We start from the raw sequence: 25,225 nt of genomic DNA, 5'->3' as shown, positions 1-25,225 counted from the left end.
TTATAGGCCTGGAGCAATATGTAGAGTTTCAAAGTAAAACAATAATAGTTCTGGAGATTGGACATACAGTATTTTATTGTAATTTGTTAAAAATTTTAATCACCCTGTTTTTCTCTCTTTTACTCCTTTACCCAATTTTGTCATATCCAATTCCATGTATGGCACCCTGACAACTGGAGTTAGCTCGCCAACTAAGGGAGTCACTAGAGTGCATTGAGATGACAATGCCTCCCCACTTTTTACACCACACAAGTGGCTTCCCAGCCACTTGTCAAAGCTAAAGGCACAGCAGAATTAGATCTAGACTGTGGTGGTCAGCTTGGTAGTACAAATGTGTGCGTTAGACCACTGGGCAAACTGGGAGGCAATATTTAAATATTCTGACGTAAAAAATCTTTAAACTGACAGTGTTGGCATTCACCACGTTGTATTTCATAAAAACATAATTTGACATTTTTACTTAAATAATAAGATAGCTGATGGTTCGATCTATGAACATATTTATTTAAAATGGAGTTCATATAATTTAAGTAACATTTCTGAACGCCAATGCTATTTTCAATGGAGCTGCAGCTCCTGCACGTCCTGGTGCGATATTTCCCCTCCCACCCAGGTCTGGGCTGTCAGCAGAGACTGTGACCTTTTAGTGAACACGGGGGATAAAACAAAGTGCTGTCAGTTGTGATGTGCCATCTGGACGTTCCTGTGTCTACACCATGAGGCATCCAGCCCACCTGAAGGACCTTTGGAGCATCACCACTTTCACTCACCGACCTGGACCAGTAACATACCAGCAATCAGACACACCCTACCAACACTCCCATTTGCAGTAAGCCTTTGGTGGTTGTACATTCTGCGAAATGCTAGGTCTGTCAAAGGTGTTTCGTTAATTCTGGCTAACAAAAAGAACACAACCGCACGATACAAATGTGCTATGTGTCACCAGGACCATATGTACAGAGGGATGAACTGGGAAGAACAAAGGAAGTCAAAATGAAAAGACATATTCTAGACTGAGAGGGACTGAGAAAAAAAAGGGAACCTGGAAGTGTTTATCAGCAGTGTGCTTAGTGTCAACCTGCTCATATGAACAGGCCTCAAACACCCTACAGCCTGACAGCCAGGGACACACTGCTCCGAGCCGCAGTAAGATGCCACCGGCACAATATGCACACCCGGCTGTGAGTCCCAGGTGTATCCCACTTGACACACTCCAACTTAACCAGTCTCCCGCTCAGTACTGCTGGTGTGGATGAGTGCCCCCTGCTGGATCTAGAGGGAAATGCTGTTTACTTCCCAATGTGAATAATAAGTCCTTGTCTAACTGCGTATGAAGACTGTAGGAACTCATGTGAAAAGACCCTGGAGGAAGGAACTGATTTGTCCAACTGTAGTCGGTGATTTGGTGACTTAGTACTCCGGCAGAGAGGGAAAATACAGAACATTTTGTGTATCAGTATAATTCCAATTATTGGACTGCAGAGAGTAAAAGATCTCATCCAGTATTTAACAAGGAATTAGTATGTTTATACGTGTCCTGTCTTGGCATGTAGAGGATGAAGGCAGATATGTGGCAAAAATATCAACAAGAAATGAAAGGGAGTTGGAACGGGATACAGCCGTCCTCTCTTCCCTCCCTCCAAACGCCACACTCATGTCACACCTGCCTTGTCCCTGCTGTAGCTCACCAGAGTGTGAAAACAGTCAGCATGGAAAGATATGTCTGTCTGTGTATGTGATGGCAGGCAGGACGGTGGGGTGGGCCATGACCAAAGCCTTATCTTCTTCTAACCATTCCAGTCAAAGGGCACGGACAGAGAACTGTCAGGACCTATCATCCACCGGCTTCGGCCGTTGCCTTCTGGAACAATCTTGGATACACGTGCACTGTCAGTCTGGACACACAGGAGGAGGAATGCAGTCAAAGCCAGCTCAGCCTCTCTGCCCCGTCTTCAGTGACTCACCCCTTCACTGCCAACGCCTTGCCCTGGTAACATCAGGCGTTTTCCGTCTGCTGTGGATAGTTCACAGATTTCTTGTTGTAATTACAGGAACCATTTATTATGGCTGAGGGTACAGTTGGACCTTCTTCCGAATAACCCACCTGCAACTTACCGACAGTTACTGTATATTTGTTTGTCTGCGTATCTGTGTAAAACTGTGTGGTGAGCCAGTGACTGAAGTAGTCTGGCTGAAAGAAATCACTTCAATCAATCAATCAATACAATTTATTAATAAAACCCTTTTGACATCAGCAGTTAACACAAAGTGCTTTTACAAAACACCCAGTCTGAAACCCCAAGGAGCAACAACAACAGTGTTGAAGCACAGTGGCTTGGAAAAACTACTTAAGAGGGGCCGAAATTTAGGAAGAAACCTAGAGAGGAACCAGGCTCGTAGGGGTGCTCTGTCCTCTTCTGGCTGTGCCATGTGAACATATAAAAGAGTACAAGTTGTAGTAATTAATAAATGCATTTGGGCTGTGTTCAGAGTCTGTAAAACCTGATCCAGGTCAGAAGCATGACCAGATGGACAAAGACAAGGACAACCGGGTGGAGGGGGATGGGGTGGTCATAAGACTGGCAGCTGGAATAGTGAGGTATCGTCTTGATCTGCAACACAGCCAGGAGGACTTTGGACAGTGGCAGCAATGAGTCTTTAGGGCCTGGTAATCAGGAGGTGTGGGTCAAGACCTCATGTCCTCCTAAGTTTGAACGGAGCTGGAGACAAGGAAAATTTAGAGAGTGCATTCCTTAGGTTTACAAAGATTTACAGTGGAGGAGAACTGACCCTACTCCCCCCGGGACAATAATATATTGATTTTAGTATTTTCTTTAGACAAATGGGCCATCTTTCCGCTAGGCCCACATGATAGCATCCCAGTGGCGATGGGAGCCCACCTGGCAAGACAGCAAGGATGGACAGTGTCAAGCCTTTCTGTTCACCTTCACACTTCATGGCTTAGTATATGTCATTTAATGTTTTGCACAATGAAATTATTTACCAATATATCACAACTAGGCATTCCATGTTGCATCATGACTACGAACAGCCCTTACTTGGCCATGATAGATTGAGCACGTAACACACCCCCTTGTGCCTGATTGTGCTTAATTATTAATTGAAGGGACTGCCTCTAATGAGAAAAGACCCTGGAAGACAAAACTCATTCATCTGACTGTAGACGGCAATATGGTGAGATGACTTAGTTCTCTGGCAGTGAGGGAAAAGTCAGAAAATGTGGTGTATCAGTAATAATTCCAAAGAATCATTGTACTGTAGACAGTAAAAGGTCTCATCCAGTATTCCTTAAGAAATTAATATGTTTATGTGTGTACTGTCGTGGCATGTAGACTATGGAATCAAATATGTTGCTAAAATATGATGCATAGTAAAAAGGATAGAACAAAAAAAAAATAAAGGGAATTGGAGGGGGCTTTTTCATAAATTAAAATGATTGACAATTTATAAACACTGGATCCCATCCCACACAGAAGGCGTTCAGTTAGATGTGTAGTGGAATGTAAATGAGACAGTTTAGTCCCATTGATGTGTAGATAAAGAGATGCAAGTTTTTTCAGTGTCATTGTTTCTCCTTCCAAGAGATAAGATATCAGATGGCTGAGAATTACACAAGCACTGACTCATTATGGGGGGAAGACTTCATACTAATCAAAATGCATTAGCAGACAAGCACCTGACATCAGCTCTAAAATAGCTCTGGTGCAAATTGAATTTAGGGCCTACTTAACTCAATGGATGAGAAAGAGAGAATTTATCACATTCAGTGAAAACAACATACATCTTGGGTAAAAGACCACACAGGAAAGAATCTATCCAACACTAGCAAACAGTACTGACAACTTAGGTAAGGGGCTTACCCTTCAGTCGGGATGAGACAGTCTTTTTTTTGGTTGAATCTGAAATAAAGGAAGAGCCTTGCTCCTAGCTATCATGTGGGTTGGCAAGATGGCCCATTTGTCTAAAGAAAATACAAAAATCAATAATTTAATTTTAGTTTTCAATTAAGAGAGCTAAGAGGACTTAGCCAGCATGTTTAACATGGGATTCTCAGCTCATCCATCAGCATTAGCGCACATAGGAAATAATGACTATGACTGCATACTCTATTATTTCCATCCAAATGGGAAGAACAAAGGTAAGTAACATAAGTGTACAACCCCTAATTAATACAATGTAGTATATGTAATGGACCCTACACTCTTTATTTCTTTAGCGATTTATTTCCAGCTGAGCAGAATCGTGCAATGTGTTACACACACACACACACACACACAGACTATACACTCACCTAAAGGATTATTAGGAACACCTGTTCGATTTCTCATGAATGCAATTATCTAATCAACCAATCACATGGCAGTTGCTTCAATGCATTTAGGGGTGTTGTCCTGGTCAAGACAAACTGAACTCCAAACTGAACTCCTGACTGAATGTCAGAATGGGAAAGAAAGGTGATTTAAGCAATTTTGAGCGTGGCATGGTTGTTGGTGCCAGACGGGCCGGTCTGAGTATTTCACAATCTGCTCAGTTACTGGGATTTTCATGCACAACAATTTCTAGGGTTTACAAAGAATGGTGTGAAAAGGGAAAAACATCCAGTATGCGGCAGTCCTGTGGGCGAAAATGCCTTGTTGATGCTAGAGGTCAGAAGAGAATGGGCCGACTGATTCAAGCTGATAGAAGAGCAACTTTGACTGAAATAACCACTCGTTACAACCGAGGTATGCAGCAAAGCATTTGTGAACATGACAATGAGTTCACTGTACTGAAATGGCCCCCACAGTCACCAGATCTCAACCCAATAGAGCATCTTTGGGATGTGGTGGAACGGGAGCTTCGTGCCCTGGATGTGCATCCCACAAATCTCCATCAACTGCAAGATGCTATCCTACCAATATGGGCCAACATTTCTAAAGAATGCTTTCAGCACCTTGTTGAATCAATGCCACGTAGAATTAAGGCAGTTCTGAAGGCGAAAGGGGGTCAAACACAGTATTAGTAAGGTGTTCCTAATAATCCTTTAGGTGAGTGTATATACATGTATATACAGTGGGGAGAACAAGTATTTGATAACCTGCAAAATTGGCAGTGTTTCCCACTTACAAAGCATGTAGAAGTCTGTAATTTTTATCAGAAAATCACATTGTATGATTTTTAAGTAATTAATTTGCATTTTATTGCATGACATAAGTATGATACATCAGAAAAGCAGAACTTCATATTTGGTACAGAAACCTTTGTTTGCAATTACAGAGATCATACATTTCCTGTAGTTCTTGTCCAGGTATGTACACGCTGCAGCAGGGATTTTGGCCCACTCCATATAGACCTTCTCCAGATCCTTCAAGTTTCGGGGCTGTCGCTGGGCAATACGGACTTTCAGCTCCCTCCATAGATTTTCTATTGGGTTCAGGTCTGGAGACTGGCTAAGCCACTCCAGGACCTTGAGATGCTTCTTAAGGAGCCACTCCTTAGTTACCCTGGCTGTGTGTTTTGGATCTTTGTCATGCTGGAAGACCCAGCCACGACCCATCTTCAATGCTCTTACTGAGGTAAGGAGGTTGTTGGCCAAGATCTCGTGATACATGGCCCCATCCATCCTCCCCTCATTACGGTGCAGTCGTCCTGTCCCCTTTGCAGAAAAGCATCCCCAAAGAATGATGTTTCCACCTCCATGCTTCACGGTTGGGATAGTGTTCTTGGGGTTGTACTCATCCTTCTTCCTCTGTGGTCCCAGCTCTCTTCAGGTCATTGACCAGGTCCTGCTGTGTAGTTCTGGGCTGATTCTTTACCTTCCTCATGATCATTGATGCCCAACAAGGTGAGATCTTGCATGGAGCCCCAGACCGAGGGATGACAGAACAGACTCTCATCTTGAACTTCTTCCATTTTCTAATAATTGCGCCAACAGTTGTTGCTTTCTCATCAAACTGCTTGCCTATTGTCCTGTAGCCCATCCCAGCCTTGTGCAGGTCTACAATTTTATCCCTGATGTCCTTACACAGCTCTCTGGTCTTGGCCATTGTGGAGAGGTTGGAGTCTGTTTGATTGAGTGTGTGGACAGGTGTCTTTTATACAGGTAACGAGTTCAAACAAGTGCAGTTTATACAGGTAATGAGTGCAGAACAGGAGGGCTTCTTAAAAAAAAAACTAACAGGTCTGTGTGAGACGGAAATCTTACTGGTTGGTAGGTGATCAAATACTTGTCATGCAATAAAATGCAAATTAATGTAAAAAAAATCATACAGTGCGATTTTGTGGATTTTTGTTTTAGATTCGGTCTCTCACAGTTGAAATGTACCTATGATAAAAATTACAGACCTCTACATGCTTTGTAGAGAGACCGACGTAACAACAGTCAATGGAAACCAAAATCACCAACTGATTGTACACAATTGAAATCACAGGCTGTTCCAACTTGCGTGAATTTCATCACAGCAACTCATAATGTGACTCAGTAGTGTGTATTGCCCCATGTGCATGTATGCACTCCCGACAATGTCTGGGCATACTCCTGATGAGACGGCATATGGTGTCTTGGGGGTTCTCCTCCCAGACCTGGATCAGGGCATCACTGAGCTCCTGGACAGTCTGTGGCGCTACTTGGCTGTGTCGGATGCACGGATACATAACGTCCCAGAGGTTCTCAATTGGATTCAGGTCTGGGGAAAGTGAGGGCCCTTCAACTTCAAGGGCATCAATGCCTTTGTCATCCAGAAACTGCTTACACACTCTGGCCACATGAGACCAGGCATTGCCCTGAACCAGGACCCAGGGCCTACTGCACCAGCGTGAGGTTTGACGATTTCATCCCAGTACCTAACAGCAATCATAATACCGTTGGCTAGCACTTGGAGGTTGGTGCGACCCACCATGGATATTCCTCCCCAGACTTTTACTGACCCACACCCAAACCGGTCATGCTGGATGATGTTGCAGGCAGCATAACGTTCACCAGGGCATCTCCAGACTCTTTCACGTCTGTCACATGTGCTCAGTGTGAACCTGCTCTCATCTGTGAAGAGAACAGGATGCCAAAGGTGGAACTGCCAATTCTGGTGTTCTCTAGCGAATGCAAATCAAGCTGCATGGTGCTGGGCTGTGAGCACAGGTCCCTCTAGAGGATGTCGGGACCTCATGCCACCCTCATGAAGACGGTTTCTGACAGTTTGGTCAAGAACATGCACACCAATAGCCTGCTGGAGGTCATTTTGTAGGGTCCCCGGCAGTGTTCCTCCTCGCACAAAAGAGCAGAGACCGGTCCTGCTGCTGGGTTGATGCCCATCAACATTCCTGTCCAGCTTTCCCTGTGTAACAGCCCGTCTCCTGGTATCTCCGCAATACTCTTGAGACTGTACTGGGAGACACAGCAAACCTTCTTGCCACGGCATATATGGATGTGCCATCCTGGAGGAGCTGGACTGCCTGTGCAACCTGAATGGGCTGCAGATACCGCCTCATGCTACCAGCAGTGACAAAGACACTAGCAAAATGCAAAACTAGAGAAGAATCAATCAGGAAGGATAAGGAGAGAGCAATTGTCTGTGGCCAACACATGCAAAGCCATTCCCTTTTTGGGGGTTGTCTTGCTGTTCCTCTCCAGTGCACCTGTTGTCACTCACTTGCACCAAAGCAGGTGACATTGATTCACAATCGGTTATGCTTCCTAACTGGACAGATTAATATCCCTGAAGTTTAATTGACTTGGTGTTATACTGTGACGATTACATGTTCCCGTAATTTATTCATACAGTATGCGTACAAACACACAAACAATAATAAGAAATACTATCATTTTGCTGCTCACATGCAGACATGTGATTATTCTTTTCATTTTATCTTGATGATCAACATACACAGCTTAACATACCAATTGGATTTGTTGCATACACAGACCATAAAATACATAGACCTTAGATGGTAGAAAATCTAATTGTCTGGCTAATGGTAACTAGGACGTTTTCTTCACAATCTCAATGAGACCACCCTGTGATCCTCTAGTATGGTATAGCATATAGATAATGGTGCTTCAGTTGATTCACACACACACACAAACACACACATACGTTCCATATCCCCTGAACATATTCCAAACCTTAACCTACTTACCTAGCCCTAAAGGGTCACTCTAAAATTGAAACCTACTGTAACTAAAAGTAACCCCAATTAGAATACAATGGCTAATTTTACTATAAAAATAACCACTTCTCTGCAAATCATATTTTTCCTTGTGGCGACAGATTTCTAAGTTGTGTTCACATACAACAGGAAAAAACAGACACACACTGAGTGAGAAACAAGGCATCTAGCAGGACGTAATCCAAAAATGCCACATTAAGTAGAGTCTGGTCTTTCAGAAAGCAGCTATATTAACTATGTATATTTGAGACATGCCAACCAAGTTAGGTTGATTTGAGAGAACCAAAGACAAAGGAAAATGTCAGAAGAGCAAGAAAGAAAAAGGACTTCTCAGTTTTATTGCACTCAAAGAACTGAAACCAAAATTCTTAAAGAGATATAAACCATATAAAACATCCTCTATAAAATGTGTTACTACATTACGGCAGTTTATTGGAGATTTCTGCAATAACTTTAACACACATTCAAAACCTCAGCAACTTGAATTTAGACAAAACAGTTGACTAATAAAATCACCTAATGTACATCTGTCATTATATGCTAATTGCATAAGGCTCCAGGCGCATTTTCAACTGTTGTCATTAATTTTCCATGCATGCATTAATGACAGAACAGGCAGCGTGAGCCAGGGGAAGGGAGGAGACTGGCAAAGCTCTGGAGTGCTGGGTTCAAATGACAAGGCCATCAGTGACAGAGAAATTAGAAGGAAGAAAAGAGAGCAGCGGGTAAAGAAGAGGCCATCGCAGGACTCCGCGGCAGCTGGTTTTAGGCTGACCAAAACTAGGTCATCACAGACTCTAGGATACAGAAATGAAAGGCTAAATTGCTTTGCCAAAGCTGAGAAAGAGAGCGAGTGGGAAACATAGATACACTGCATACAGAGAGCTATGCTCATTTTAATTGCATGTAGTACAACGTGAAACACATTTCTGTCACAAGGGTAACTGCTTTGGACTAGGTCTGTTTCTCAAAAAACACAAACTACCTCTCCGAACACAATACCCAGCAACGGTGAGTACCAGTGGTACTTCAGGGCATAGGTCTTCAACCTTCTCCTGGGGACCCCGAGCCATCTCAGTTTAGTTTTTGCCCTGAACTAGCTCACCTGATTCAACAGGTAAGGGTTTGTTAATTAGTTCCAAAGTGGATTCAGGTGTGCTAGCTCAAGGATACGTCTATTATTAGATGGAACGGCTGGGGGGTCCCCAGGAGAGGGTTGAAGACCTATGCTTAAGGGTGTCATCAGTTACCTATATTTAGTTGGGTAAATCCTAGCAATTGATAATTTGACATTATTATCTGGGTTTTACAATGCCCTCAGAGATTTATGGATATAGTACATCTTGCCATTTACGTCAGATGGTTTCATAGATGATCAGCAGGGTGAGACAGCAACAACGATGACTATGGCTTAGATTAGATGGCTTTTCATAAGAAATCCAACATTTCAAAGTTTCAGTACATATTTTCAGCTACAGTTTTGTTGCTTTTTTGTTAACATATTGCTACACGTTTAACTTTAATGACAACTTCTGGCCATTAAACAAACATTTTGTTGTGCACATAAGAAATGAATTACTCTTTGTTGGCAGAGGAAGATCAACCGTTATTTATTGAAACTGCTTGCATACAAAATATATTGCACTATAACCAAACAATGTCAACATAAAACCCAATCTGTTCCGCTAATATGTACAAAGAAAATATTGCCCATAGTGCAGTAACATACAAGGCCAGTCTACCTTGGTTCAGTATCTACAGTATTTCTGGTTTCAGATCTGCTTTCAAACAACAGCCTACCAAGAGTGTAAGAAGAAATGTTTTACAATTTTATTTTTTGTGAATTGTATACAGGTACATTCTCAAAATAAATAATTACAAAACAGTCTGTTTGGCAAACTGACACATTGCTTATCCTTGACCACAGCGTACACTGTGAGCTGCAACATCTTGTCTGTTTACGGTCTGTTTTTAAACATACTGTGTGGGCAGGGCTACATAAATGCCCAGACGGTTGTTGCTGGTACCATTCTGGAGACCATGACCCATGATGCTCAGGTGGTTCAAAACAACCTGGTTAGATTTTTCTTCAAGTCTGCACAACTCAGCTGGACTAAACTGAAAACAATGTTCAAAAAGGTGTTTCTGCTGCTGATCTCATCGCTCAGCTATTACTACAAAATATTAAATTCACTCAACTTCATCATACTCATTCATATAAAATCCTAAAGAAGACTTACTCAGATGTGGGCCAGTTAATTATTGACTGTTAATGCTGGGGAGAGCATTGGCTGGACATTGGCAAAATTACAGCAACACAGAGGCTCAGACAGTTGTTCACGGATGCCCATTAGCTGTACACCATCAATTGATGGAATTTAGAGACTAAAGAAAACTAAATAAATTAGAACAGAATACTAGGCAGACCGTCACAGTAGTTTTTTTGTGTTTTTTTTTTTTTTTGTCAACTGTAAACTAAGGTTTTAATGCACAAGCACTGATCCGATATAAGACATATGGTTATAACATGGGGACTAATCATCCTCCATACAGCAAAGGTACAGTAGAGTTATCTATAGGGTATCTAAACTTGGTAATGTTGACAGCATTCATGTGATTCACCTGCTGAGAAATCTTATCACATCATAGTTTATATAGATCATATTATTTAGTAGTTGCAGATAAAAAGAAATTAAGATAAGTGCACATTTGAAAATCCATCCGAAATAGCAAAAAAAAAAAAAGAAGATTCTTTTAACAAATAACATAATATACAGTACGCAAACCCCCTTTATCAGTGTTGCAATCTACTGAACAATTAGTCAATATCCTATAAACAATGTTAGGGTTTAAAGAGACTTGAGTAAGCTTGTCTTTCCATTGAACCTTTGAAATGAAAAACCAACAAAAGTAATTGTTGGTCAATGCAATGTGAAAGGACCATGTGCTCAATATCTCTTCCTAGTTTGACATAGTTCATGTTAAAAGAGCCATATCGGAGTTCTTTCAACAAGAAGGTAGGTACAGTGTCTAGACAATTTGGAGTGATATCTGAAGTTAGTCTCCATTTAATGTAGCCAAACTGCAAAATGACAAATTCATTTGCTAAGACTTAAGTCAAAATGTATACAAACCCACTGAATCTTCCTCCACTGTGTGTCTGTTTGTAAGATAGATATTAAGTTCATGGTCTTTCCATCCTTTCCAAAAGGCTAGAACATTTTAAATCATCCCCATTCAAGCTAAATTCAGCACACAAAAAACTGAAACAAAGCAACACTGTAGAAAACTCAAGATCGCTGAATTTCCAGAATGTCAAAACGTATGACACCTTTGAACATGCATTGCAAGGTTAAAAATACATACTTTTTCTATGACGGTGAGCTGTGTGTTCACTACATACAAGTAAAATCCATTACTGTTTTCCAATGTCTTCTTCCCTGATTTTGACTTCTATATGTGATACTATCCAGAAGAGATAAAGGCACAGATCAGTAAGAAGGGTTATTCTTTTTGTCATTTTAGTTTTTTTGCTAATGATGCAGCCGTGCCCTCACATGGTAATGAGTTCTATATTCCATTGCCATGCCATGAGAGAGAGAAAGCAGGAAAGACCAAACAACCCAACCCTCTCCCCGGAGAATAGGCTAAAACATGAACAAGTGATAAAGCCATAGCCTTGAAGAAACACAGGTGGCGTCTCATCGTTTTAAACATTTACTCTCCACGGCTTTTAATTGCCTGATAGGTAGTTGTCAAAAATGTCAATTAGAAAAAGACTGCAGTCTCGGTTTCCTTTCTGTTAACCCCTAAGACCCAAAGACCGCTGCTTCCCCGGACACAGTAACCCTATCTAACACCCCACCCACCACTGACGCTGTGGGAGTCGGTTTTGTCCAAAGTGTGCTTAATTTTAGCCCTGACCTGCTTTTCTTTGGCCTTACGTGTCTCTAATGAAGAAGCTTCTGGATTGATGAAGGGGTGAGTGTGAGACGAGGGATCGCCCTGTCAGCTCCATCTACGCCACCCCGTTCACCAGTGCTGCAGTTACGGCACAGGCCTCCCCACCGGGGCCTTCCTGCTTGTCCTTCTTGATAGGTGGCTCTTTGAAGGGTCTCTGCCTGTTGGCTCCGGGGCCAGGTCCGTCACCTGTGGGGAACGGGGGTCCCTGGGGTCCTCTGGCGGCAGCATGAACGCTCCTCTCATTGTTTCCGTCCACTCGGATCTGTGGGAACGGAAGGACCGAGTGCATGAGATGGGAGATTACACTGAGGAGATGCGGGACAATGGAGCACCACCTCTTATAGATTCCTTCGATTTCAGACTAGTATGGCACATTGGATGCATTTCTTTCCCATTCCGCCAGAAAACATTGTCACCCATGCAATCACCACATTTGCACAGGAGTATTAAGACACTGCACACTGGCAATGTGGATCACAAGCTTTAGGTCTTTCTAATTCGAATGAAGTAAAACCCTCTGCGAGAGGTTACTGACAAGGCAGCTATGTTTTGTGTCCTGATAAACATTTAAACTGAATGTTACATGATGTGCTAAAATTGACAATGTGTAAAATACCTTTGTTACCAAAAGGTAACCTTTGCAAATATCAGCTTGTAATTCACATTCAGTGAATATACAGTGCATTTCTCTTTAAATATGTTTTTGATAATAATAGGGTACAGGCTGACACCTAGTGGTAGTGTCGTGACACAGCAGGACGCTGCCAGGCGCAAAGAACATTTAAGATTCCTGATTCCTTGAATTCCTTACCTGCAAAGAATCTTCCTGGGGCCTCAGTTTAGAGTCTCTGGTATTTCTCAAGCGTGACTCAGTCCACTGGACATCTTCGGCTAATTAGGAGCCCAACGGACAAACACACAAGTTAAAAAATAAAAAGATTAAAACGCTGTCATGGTATGATGGTGTTATTACTCTATGACTCATACAGCAGTAAATAAAACTCTAAGGCATGGAGTTCATGAGCAGACTGACACAGTGACGCGGGTTAAGTACATAAGCTACTTTGAATAAGGACGGCACAGTGCAGACCTTTGAAGACTCCCCCTCTTCCCCTCCCGCCCCGTCCACGAGGGCCCCCTCCTCTCTTGCGCGTGTCGGGTCGTTTGGGGAAGCCCCCGGTCAGCTCGTCAGTGGGGGCCAGGGACCAGTCACTTAGCTCCTCCTTGTGATCAGACTCGGACTCTGAAGCATTGGAGGCCTCAGAGTTGGTGCCTGGTGAGAAAGGATGACGTTATTCTGGAAACCAGCCTGGTTTTGAATATTTGAAGTGTGGCAGGGGTAAAGAAAGCTTGAAAAGAGGTTTACTGTTGCTGTAAAGGAAGCAAACACATTTTGCAGCATCGGATAGCTATTTATTTTAAACGTCATGCAAAAAAAAAAAAAACTGGCTTGGGTCTTTGAAGTGGGGATGTCGTTTTCCATCCAAATGTTGGATTTATGCTGCTGAAGAGTGACACTTCTGCTTTGCCCCAAGCTAATTGATGATAATATTATTAATTCAATGCACATAAGAGATGCAAATAATTTTGCCTTGTCGATATTAGCTACTGTTTAACAGCCAATCTCATGTCTTTTTCGTGCAGTGGCACAGGACACCCGCATGCATTCAGTTATTTGCCTGCACTGAGTTGACATTTCACCACCCTGGCTTCGTAGCTTGAAATATACATTCATAAGTCAGGCATACACTCATTTATAGAATATATGATCAGATGAAATATACATAATCTAATCTATTTTTTTTGGGCAGGTCTGAAAGTAGCCAAGGAAGCAAGCTCCGAACATTTGAACTAGTCCTCAATCAGTGAACGTTTTACTAAGTTGTGTGGCGATATGAGCCAGTTGGTAAAACAGAGAACCATATGGACATGCACATCTACACTGTTCCATTAATACCTGATGCAAAAGCAGGACCCCCGCGTCGGCCCCGGCCTCCTCCCCCCCGGCCAAAAGGCTTTCCTCCCCTCTGGGAGCCACTGCCCATCATGCCAAGGCCCATTCCGCCATTGTCCACGATAAATGTCTTGTTGTCAGGACGTCCAGGCCCCGGAGCCCTGGGTCCTCCTCCCCCGATCTGCCTCAGCTGCTCGTCAATTTGCAGCCGCTCCATGCGAAGCTGATCCACTTCCTACAGGGAGACACCACAGGTCTGGGTTATCTGCATTCAACAGCATCTTATTTATTTCCGAAATAAATTCTCTCACTTATTCTATAAGCTGGGTACTATCCATTATTCTGATGAAGTTACAATCTAACTTCATTCAAGCAATAACGCTCGAATGAAAACTAAAGTAGTTTTGGATGAAACCATTTGCTAAATGACATATGCATATAATAACATCCATTATGGAAAAAAAACAGGGGCCAGCTTCAAACCTTCAGATAGTTGAGATGATAGTCCAATAGAACTTTAGCATTTGAAATGCTTTCCTTTGTTCCCACAAAGACAAACGGCACCATACCCTGCAAGAGAAAGAGACAAGATCTAAAACTAAGCAGGTGCAAAGTTATCAGTAGAAAAATATTTGAGTCAATCCAGAGTCGATATAATTCTAACCATTCACCTCATCCACTGGAGATGGCTTCTTGTCGTTCTCTGCCTCAATCCGAACACGAACGACACCAGATTTATCCACCACTTCCTGGATCAACTTTCCGTTTTTCCCAATCACTTTTCCTGGCAAAAGATGTGTTATTAGATTATGAATGATGACCAAAGTGAGATGAGTTGTGATTACTTTTATAAATAAAACAATTGTATGTCCACTTTACCCACTAAATTCCTTGGTACTTTGATGACATCTTCTGAAAATTCCAGAAAGCTCCTAGCCTTGCGGACAGCTTCTTGATCCTGCAATTCAATCGATCCAAGAGAAGTTAAAATAAACCCATCTCCACCTAGTATGTATGACAACGTTAATATAGCTTTTAGGTAATGACATTTTTAAGCTTCCATATTATTTGTGCTAGTAGTAGTGCAGTGTACGCCCACCTCTCCATAGATGTGGAAGGTGCAAGTCTCCTCATCCAGGTCTATAGTGGTGACACCAGGTACTTTCCTGGCCTGCTGGATGTTGGCACCATGGGTCCCAATGGCCAGCCCCATCAGGTCATCCCGGACCACAAACTGTTCATGGAACCTGGATGCCAGCTGGCGAGAGCTCTAAACAAAAAAACATTACTCATAAACAGATCTATGTCACGTCATCTAAAAACAACACTTATTGAGGTATACAAGGCTTTGTCTTCATTTGAGTATTTCAACTTTCCATACTTCCAGTTGGCGGCTGGCCTCCTCGTTCCTCTGCATTAGGGACAGCTTGGTGCGCAGACTCCGGAAATGCATGTCACTCAGCATCTGTGCTCTTTTGGTTGTGACTTCATTCACAGACTAAAACCAGAGAGGTAATGTGAAATTTAACAATATCTAACAGGGACTGAGTTAGAAAACTTAAATGAGCCAGAAAAAGAATCAAAACATACCAGAATGACTAGCTGTTTTTGGTCTGAGTCATATGTAACATTGAATGCTCCCACTGCCTTCTTAAAATCTTTATGAGAGTCTTTTGTGCACCTGAGAACACAAAACAGTTTCCCCACAAAGCACCATTCACACATCATCCAAAAAATTTGAAATCAACCACACACAGTGCTGAACTTTACTTACATTTGCCGCAGGTCCTCTGGGACATCCAGACGAATTTTCAGGAATGAGTTTTTCGTTGCTGGTTTGTTTGGGTTGACAGGTCGTAACCTCTCTAATGTAACTATTTCATTGAGCGTGGCATCACAAGCTGCATACTCTATGACATAAAACTGTAAGAGAAGAAAACATGTATTGAGTCACATATTGTGCTATTGTTTTTGACAATACACAGTATCATACAGGAAATTACAAGATATTTTAAGTAAAATGGCAAAATTAACTGTTCCTTCAACTTCTATTGAAATAGAGAATCAACTTGTCTTTAGGACTTTTATTACAATGACTGATAAACAAACCAAAAAAATAGAAAAGCTCAGCGAGTAGAAGTGATTGTGGTGAATGGGGAGGGGGGTACACTGGTTGTTTGAAGAGCAGCTATTTATGGGCCAATGCCAGCTTGTTGTGAGATGTGGCCAATACGCTGTTCCTTTGCTAATCCGAAACCAAGTGTATGAAACATTTGCATATAAAATTGTTCATTTAACGCATTAAATTACAAATGGACCACTGTATATGGCTAGCTAATAGCTATGCAGTACTTAAAATGAAAACAACGACCGTCAACTAGATATTTTTGATGTTCATAATGATTTGGTTTCAGGTAACTATATTCACTTGGTCTGTTAAAAAAAACTGTTAAACTTGAAAAACAAAAAGAAAAGTGAAAAAAAACTAAGACCAATTGTCTGTATACAACTCTAAGAACATCAGTGGTGGGGGAAATGAATACTACCTGTTCATCAATCAACACAATATATCTTTGTTGCTAGTGTTTCACATAGTAAATGTATTTGATCAAAGTTCTGACAAGCACATTAGTTGCCCTCACTCTAAACAGCTCTTCCTGAGTAAGAGAGCAGCGTTTCAAGACACAGTCAAACAAATCACGTGATTTAAGATGATAGACATGTCGGTTGCAGTTCGTCCATCACAACATAAACGGTTTTCTTTTTGGCTTACTACACGTAGCTACTGAAGCTTGTAGCCGGGGAAGTTTTAGTTCAGGCCTATCCTCAACTAACCCTAATTTATTTGGTACCTGGCAAACACTTGCATTTACAGCTGCATTAAACGTACCTCCCCCTTCACCATGCGGACTTTTGCCAGCCACCATCCACATGGTTCTTTGTCATTTGCTCTAGAATAAACCTGCGGAGAGAGCAGTGGATAACACTTTAGTACAATTCCTTAAGTTCTTCTCTCTGACATCCATTTAAATTGGTCACTTCGCTTGCAAAACATTTTCACTGAAAAACATTACCAATAATCAATAACAACCCAAAATAGCAGTTCCTCTCTGCCATTACAAAACACCAAACTAGTGAACAAATGTTGAAAGATGTTACAATACCACTTTCAGTGGTTGTTTGGTACATCAAAATGTCCCAAACAATGTTTTAGCATATTTGTTCATAACTCATCCCCAACAGTTAAGTTGGTGCAGTCCAGAGAAAAACAGGGAGGCCAGCGGCCTAAAGGTTAGAGCAGGGCTACCTAACCCTGTTCCACACTTATGACTAATCTGATTTAGCTTCTCATCCAGGTAATTATTAAAAATCAGGTGATTTAAAATAGGTTGAAAAATAAGCTACAACACGGCGGCTCTGCAGGAACAGGGTGTGGCAGCTCCATGTTAGAGCATCCGACAACCAACAAAAAAGGTTTTAGATCAAATTCCAAAGCTGGCAAAGTAAAAAGAAATAGTTCTGAATCAGAATCTTTCATTATGCTCCCAGGTCATTGCTTAAAATTAGAATGTGTTCAGTATGGATTGCCAACTTTTCAGGTTAAACAAGGGTAGCAACAGTAATAATAATTTGCTCAATGTACTATTTAATACTTGCCCTAGCTTACATGCTAGTTAGACTATTAGCATAATGCAATGGAACAAATTTACTGTGGAAAGGAAATGACTGGACAGCACCAAAGGAGCGCTAAATGTCAGAAAGAATGACAAGAAAATCACCTCTACACCTCTCAGACGATCATTAACCTTTTGCAGCAACGCAGTAAATGCTGATAACTTATATTAAAATATTACATTATTTTTCTCCCTAAATTTGTGATGTCCAATTTGCGACTATGGCCTTTCCTCATTTCAACTACGCCAAAGCAGGTCTTGGAGAACTGAAGCTCAAGAGTTGTGTCCTCTCCCATCTTGCCAAGTTGTTCTGATTCTTATCAGACTGTTGCCCTATCCGGCATTCAGCCATCCACCTCCAGGCAGAGCTAATTTGCACCACCCTCTGCAGTACATCTGGGTACTGTTTGTATGCCATAACCTTGATTTCAACTCCTGGCTGCAATGATGCAGCAGTAGTGACCGGTAGTGAACGACGACCACCATGCCACTTCTCAGCCTGCTTGTTTTAAAACTGTAATTTCTCCTTTTCTCCCCAATTCAATATCCATGTCCCATGTACACCTAGGAATAGCCTGCTCTTTCTTTTATCAACCATCAATTTAGAAGCTTAAAATTAATTCCATATCAGAACCTTGTTCGCAAAAAGATTTAATCAGTGGCTCATCTGGTTTGGCCTTTAGACAACTTGAACGGGGTAATCTCTGTCGCAACCAGATATTCGCATCACTGTGATTTTCTAAGCCAAAAAGCCTTCTGGGGAAAAAATGAATATTATATTGACAGTAAATGCAGTGATTATAGAATGCAACGATACAACACTCCCAGCCTTTTCATATTAGTCACATTGTTGATGATTTATGCGGGTACACTGACATAATTGAAACCACAACATCTGCAAAATGGTTCTGCTCTATTCTGATATGTAGATTATTTTGGGGGGTTCACTCCTCTGGGCCGCTGCCTCAGGTGCACATAGTGTTGCAGTATGTTTGAATCCAGCCAACATTTTTATTCACAAACACTTTCACCACTGTCTCTTAAACAAAGCATACTAATTATAAAAAAAAAAAAATTATTACACAGTAATGTGCACAAGCACAGTTTTACACTACCTGCAGAAGTTGTTTAAAGCAATTTATTTGGGAAGTGTTCATTTGCTTAAAAAAAAAACACTTGACAGAGATAAGGAAATCCAACGAAGAACTTGCTAAAAATCTGGCAGTGTCATTTGTTACTGAAGTATGTGTTTCAACCGTAAAAATAAGTCTTAAGAAATGGCCATCTTTGACTGATTGGAAACAACTTATAGCACAAAAATTAATGACCCAAAACACTCTGCAAAAATAATAAAACCTACTTGGTGCGGAAGCCTGCAGACCTCCGCATTAATTAATCCCTTGGTCATGGAAAAAAGTAATGCAACATGTGACAATGTGTCACTCCAGACATCGCCCAACCCTAATTGCCATTGACTGATGGAAGGGAAGTCCTTATCCGTTACTTACAGCACATACCTCAACTTCATCACTCTCGTTTATCTCTTTCTGAAAACCTGTGGGCGGAGGAAATCGAACATCATGGAAGGGAATTTGACGCTCTGGTTGCCAACTGAAAGAGTAGAAAAAACAAATAAAACCAGGGCAATTTGCAAGTACAACTGAACGAGAAAACGTTAAAATCAAAAGAGAAACCAACTTATTTGCAAGAACAGACTGTTGTAGATGACCTGAGTCCATGGTCGTGGTTAATTAATCATAATCATTGTCTGATCCAATGATTATGATTAGTGATTGGCCAGAACCAGTTTACTGTAAATGCATTGACATGTACTCCTTGATGTTGGTATGATCATTTTGATAAACAAGGGTTGGGGCTGATTCACGTAGCCTAACTAACGTTACTTTGTTAGCTAATATTACATTAGTTCGCTACTGTAATAACCACTTGGATAAATAGCTATGCTAGCTAGGTAAGGTACAGTAGTTAAGTGGATTAGCTATGCTGCCAGAATGAAAGTTAACAACTCACTTGTTTTCAAAGGACACAGTGACGGCAGTTTCATGAACATCCTTTAAATAGGCCTACACGGAGAAAAAGGTTGTGAGAAATATACAAAAGTTAACTATTATGCAAAGCCAGGCAGACAAATCAACAAGGCTAACGTCACAGTATCTACAGTAAGTAAACGTGAACAGGTCAAACTTGCTAGCTACCTAAAGTTAGGTAGTTACTTGATGAAAAAAACTAACAAATGCCTCCGCCGTGCAAGGACACCACAGTCTAACTAGATATTCCATGACTGTTTCTAGCCAGCAGTAGCAAATATTAGAACAACATATGTAGTATTAGTAGCTCGAAGTCTGACGTTAGCGAGCTAACATTGGTTGGCCCTGGACTGTCTTGTCTGGGCCTGACGTTAAACCTAGTTGGCTGGGTTAGTTAGATAGCCAGTAAAAATGTCAGCCCACTGACTGATACGAACGTCAATGTAAACCAATTAGCTAGTTAACTGATGTTAGCTACCTACAAACCCACCGTGTAGAAAGCCCCACTTGTCCCCCTGACTTCAACCGCTAGCTCGTCCATTACGCGTATGCTAAGCTAAGGCTAGCTGGTTAGCAAAGAACAGGGTGCGTGCAAAACTCTGTTCTTGTATCCCCAGTACGTCGTATCCTAGTTGGACCCTAATTATTAGATTCGCAAAGTTGCAGTTCGAGATTTATAAAGAAACGAAAGCGAAACATTGAAATTACGCTACAAGACACAGTTCGCAAATGCTCTTGCACGCATCGATGTAAACATAGGAGCCTCCCTTCCCCTAGTCACGTGAGAAGGGTAAACTTTTTCAGTTTCATTTCATTGGCTTCTTTCTCATTTTTATCCCAACTGGTTTCTAATCAAATTAGTGTTTAATCTCAGAGGTTGGTTGTGTGTTGAAAGGGTTAGACTGACGACTTTACAATGAACCATTCATCTGCACTAACTACCATCCCGGAATATCGTGCATTCTTTTGATGCAAGAGTGGATTTTTCGTATGTGGCACCAGGAATCAAATTAACAATCGTCGCGTGGCACGCTGCAACCTCATCCAATTCAGTAATACAGAACCGCTCTTAACTCCAGTAATGTGTTTTGAGCTTTTGGAAGCAAAACAGCCTCTCAACATCACCACCATATTTCAGAGTGGGGATTAATTTTTTTTCTGCACTGGTGTTTGTGGCTAAAAACAGGTTAATAAACAAAAAATATTTTTCGTAGCCTTTTTTTGCTGGACCGCGTAAGCGGAGCCGGCCAAGATGAGCGAATGTCACTGACTGACCGAAGCCCGCCCGCCCGCCTACCCCTTGTTAAATAGCGTAGCGATTCGAGAAGCAGACCTGCGAACTACAGATCCCGTGTTCGTATCTCTAAGCAAATACACATTGTAAATTATTCTGCATAGGCAAACAATTACTGGCTAAAACCTCCAGTGACTACCTTATAGTAAGCCTGAAATAAAACAGCTTACGGTTGTAGTGCACCTGTTTTTGTGGATTTTCTAAGTATGCGTCCGTGCATGCATTTTGGGTCAGGATAGACAAACACATTTGCTGGCTACAACAAAGGCTACAGAAGTTACTTTAAAGTGAGCCTTAACTAAAACTGTATAAGCGACTGTTTCTGGCATGGAAAAGTTAATCTTCAGACTCGCTAGCAATTGATCAATTCCTATGATCATTCCTAAGAAGTTAGTAGATACCAGTAAGACTATTACTGGCTAATAAGCTGTTCAGTGGCTAAAGCTAACAGTTCATAGACGCTGTTTGTGGTGGAGGTAAACTTAATAAGAAATGTTAGTCAGTTTAACACAATGCTCAATAGTGTTTAGCGATTGGTGAAATGCATAATGCTGTGGCGTTATGGTTAAAGACAGTGCCTCTCACATGGAAGGCTCAAGTTTTAATCTATTGTGAACAACATTTATTTTATTTCCATGATTCTCTTATCATTTCACTTGATGAAAAAGTTAGTTATCGTCATCTTTCTTGGTAGTTACTGTATCAATTTCATTCACGAATGAAAGAAAAAAGAACTTTGTTATGCCATGAAAGAAAGAAAATAAGTTCTTATGCCATGAAATGAAATAGCTTTGGCAGATGTAGCAATTGCTCAATTCCTATGACCATTCCAGTAACATAGTAGATACTGGTAAAGCCTATTACTGGCTAATAAGCTGTTCAAACGGCCAGTGGCAAAATCTAACAGTTCATAGACGCTATTTGTGGTGGAGGTAAACTTGGTAAGAAAAGTTAGTCAATTTAACTGTATCAGTATTATTCCAAAATGGCCAATTAGCTGTTAAAACAGCCAGTGCCAAAATAGGATTTGTTCATAGACACAAGAGGCTATACTGACACCTGTCCAATGTAGAGTTCTGTGGTGTAGTGGTTAGTGACACAGTCTTTTGTGTTGGTGACCTGGGTTCAAATCTTTAGAGGGCAATCATTTCTATTGTGGTCTGGCTGAACTAGGCTTGCCTGGTTTTTTTCTTTACCAATACTTCTTGAGGGTACTAAATGTGAAATACTCAAGTCATGGGAAAACTAACCCGCTTCAGTATGCTTACACATGTGGACAAAGATCCTCAAACGACCAGCATAGCTAGGCAACGTGGAGGCAGTCCTCACACCCTGAATGGTCGCGACTACCTCCTCAGTCAGTCCCCAACCACAGCAACCTGGCCCTCTCAGGAGCCAGGCCCGCAGCGGCTGGCCCAGCACAGAGAACACCCTGATTGAGCTGTTCGCCTGTGTCAACCCCCCGTGGCGGTACGGGATCGGCCATGGTGTCCCCGCCGCCATTTGGGCCGCCTCCGGAAACAACAGGGCACCCGGGCCAAAGGGGGCAATCAGAATGAGCGACGGCCCCTCTGAAAGCACCTGAGACATGACAGGGAGAATGCACTGGAGTGGGGGAAATGGGTATTCTGTTCACGTAAGCAACCGCCGTGCAATTGTCTGATCACACCAACACGTCCCGACCCCTCAGGGTCGGTGCAAAGTGCAGGAGCACGTGCCTGATTGTGTCCAATTCCAGCCAGTTGATGTGGCGCTCTGACGAAGACCACACCCCTCTGACTGAGTACGACTGGCACGTCCCACCCCAGCCCGTCAGGGACGCATCTGTAAATACCGGGACCCAAACCGACACTCTGCCCATGGGAACCCCACTTAGCAGAGTACGTGGGTCTCTCCAGTACGCTAAGTCTGGCTCCATAGAGCTCAGGACCTTGACCAACTGCCGGTGACGCACCACATCTAACTGGAGATGTGCGAACCAGCGTTGTAGGCCCCGCATGTGGGCGTGAGCTAAAGACATCAAGCCCAGCAGCGACATTACTGTGTACACCGGCACCGTATGCAACGGTCGGACGTGGGCCAGGGCCCTCAGAGTGGCCTCTCTCCGTGTCTCGGACACGTGTGCCCTCATAGACACTATGGATAACTGGAGCCCCAGAAATATCACCTGTTGACTGGGCTGAGGGGCGCTCTTCTTCCAGTTCACCGCAAACCCCAGTCACCAAAATGCCTGCGAATACCTGCGTGTATTCGTATGCCTGACCCTGAAAAGCAAACCGCAGGAACTTCCTGTAAGCGTCCTTTAAGTCGATACTGACGCATAAATCTCCGGGGTGCACGCACTCCAAGAGACGTTTTGTCGTGAGCATGCAAAACAGCCTCTTCGACTCATGCCTGCCGTTTTCTTGGGCACCAGGAAGTGAGACACTGCCCCTATATCTCCCTTCAGATATCAGATGCATGTGTCACCTGGGCTGAGCTGTCCATCTCCCCATCGGTTACAACCGTAACCATGGAGATAGAGGCTCCAGCAGGTGGCGCAGCTGAATACAGCTGGCCTGAGACCTCAGTGGGGCGAGTAGAGAACTCCTCCTCGCCTAACAGAACCCTGCCCGGGCTCCCACACCTGCCAGCCACCCCAGTGGCAGAAGGAGGGGAAGCCACAGACTTATGTAGACGGAGACCACCGCCAGAGACTGTCTGAGGGCAGGAAGACTGAGGGCAGAGACTGTCTGAGGGCAGGAAGACCGCTCACTAACCTTACCGGGCCTGCAACAGCCGTCTGCAATGAAGGCTCACTCACTGGTAAATAAGGTGCACACACCAATAAGGTGCACACACCATCCAAGGGATACTCCCTGCCAAAGAGTCATGTATGGCGTTTCGGGGAACCCGAAGAGGAAGCAGGTACCGGCAGATGGGGACCCAGCCGGAGACGCTCCTCCCTATTCTTTTTCTGGCACACTAGGGCCTCCGTGACCGTGGCGCCAAAGAGCGCGTCCTCCTGCAACGGGGCATTTTCTCCAGCTCCTTCAGGGAGGTCAGTGCCAACTTCTTCCGGCCCCACTCGTTCTGCCAGCGGGAAGGGGGAGGAGACGACCTCGGGGGGTGAGGTTCCCTTCCCTCACGCTGCACTGGTCGAGCCACATCCGGTTCTGATGCGCCCGTCGACCTGGCACGGTGATGTTGCGCACGGCGACGCAGCCGACCCCCAGATCTCCGTGACCCCGAAGCCTCAGGGGGGACAGGGGACCCCGAAGAGGGAGCAGGTACCGGCCAGGCTGAGACGCTCCTCACTATCCTTTTTCTGGCGCACGAGGGCCTCCGTGACCGTGGTGCAGAAGAGCGTGTCCTCCTACAATGGGCGCTGAGGAACGGCATCTTCTCCAGCTCCTTCAGGGAGGTCAGCGCCAGCTACAGGTGCCTGACCTTCACTACCGACGTGGGCATCACCTGTCCGGCCGAGAGGTAGTTAGCCTGAGTGAGTTTCAGCCACCTCACTCACCTCAGCCAGGGATAACAAGGTGCAACCCTCTGTCATCCCGGCCACAGCCGCCGTCAGGAGGCCCACGTTGTTGCAGGCCGCCAGGGACTGCACAGACCGGGTTGTTCCAGGTACTCAGGCCTGGCACCAGGGAAGTCGCCAAGGCGGGTTCTAGGGGCAGAATGCCCCTACTTAAAGTCTCCAGCCGAGGTGGGACTTAACCATACCCCGGGTCATGAAGGGGGCCCCCCACGCTTCCTCCGTGTACTTGCGAAGGGAAGGGACCTCCGGCGCCGCAGTCCAGAGGTCCTCCCCAAAGAGGTCCTCCCCCTCCTCCGGCACGGGCACCGGCATTGGAATCCGCAGGCGCAGGGTAGCAGCGTAGATGGCAGGGAAGAAGTCCTCCTTCACTGCCGAGTGGTCGACAATCCTGTCCTTCGCAGGGGCGACCTCCTCCTCCAAAGAGGAAGAGTTGGAACAACTCCGCACCTGCTCAGGCTGAGTGGGGGAGAACAGTTCCTGAGGTGGAAAGAGCCGTAGCCGGGCCGGTCCCCTCAACCTCCGACCCCGACTCCTGAAAGGAGTCCTCCTCAGAGAGGAGAGAGAGGATGTCGGCGAGAGAGACCTCCTCAGCAAAGTATGCCA

General features: G+C 43.5%; 1 protein-coding gene across 2 annotated transcripts; it reads right to left on the bottom strand.

Annotated features, from left to right (window-relative positions):
- Positions 1 to 9,758: 9,758 nt before the first annotated feature.
- Positions 9,759 to 20,616, bottom strand: fmr1 (FMRP translational regulator 1). 2 transcript variants are annotated; one of them, XM_010899570.4, is made up of 15 exons: positions 20,293 to 20,616; positions 19,786 to 19,838; positions 19,263 to 19,365; positions 16,971 to 17,042; positions 15,855 to 16,003; positions 15,671 to 15,761; positions 15,462 to 15,578; positions 15,180 to 15,350; positions 14,960 to 15,038; positions 14,752 to 14,864; positions 14,564 to 14,650; positions 14,084 to 14,315; positions 13,217 to 13,399; positions 12,938 to 13,017; positions 9,759 to 12,388 (listed from the first exon to the last, which is right to left on the bottom strand). In XM_010899570.4, exons 1-15 carry the CDS (start codon positions 20,341 to 20,343, stop codon positions 12,182 to 12,184), a joined length of 1,788 nt encoding a protein of 595 aa, XP_010897872.3. In that variant the 5' UTR covers positions 20,344 to 20,616; the 3' UTR covers positions 9,759 to 12,181. The 2 variants fall into 2 exon arrangements, with proteins under 2 accessions (XP_010897872.3, XP_010897879.3); XM_010899577.4 differs by having other exon boundaries at positions 19,272 to 19,365.
- Between the last annotated feature and the right edge of the window lie 4,609 nt (positions 20,617 to 25,225).

Source organism: Esox lucius, chromosome 4, assembly GCF_011004845.1.
Source record: "Esox lucius isolate fEsoLuc1 chromosome 4, fEsoLuc1.pri, whole genome shotgun sequence".
NCBI classification, from domain to species: Eukaryota; Metazoa; Chordata; class Actinopteri; order Esociformes; family Esocidae; genus Esox; species Esox lucius.
Note: the sequence above shows the minus strand (reverse complement) of the source record. Positions and strands in the feature narration are given on the sequence as shown.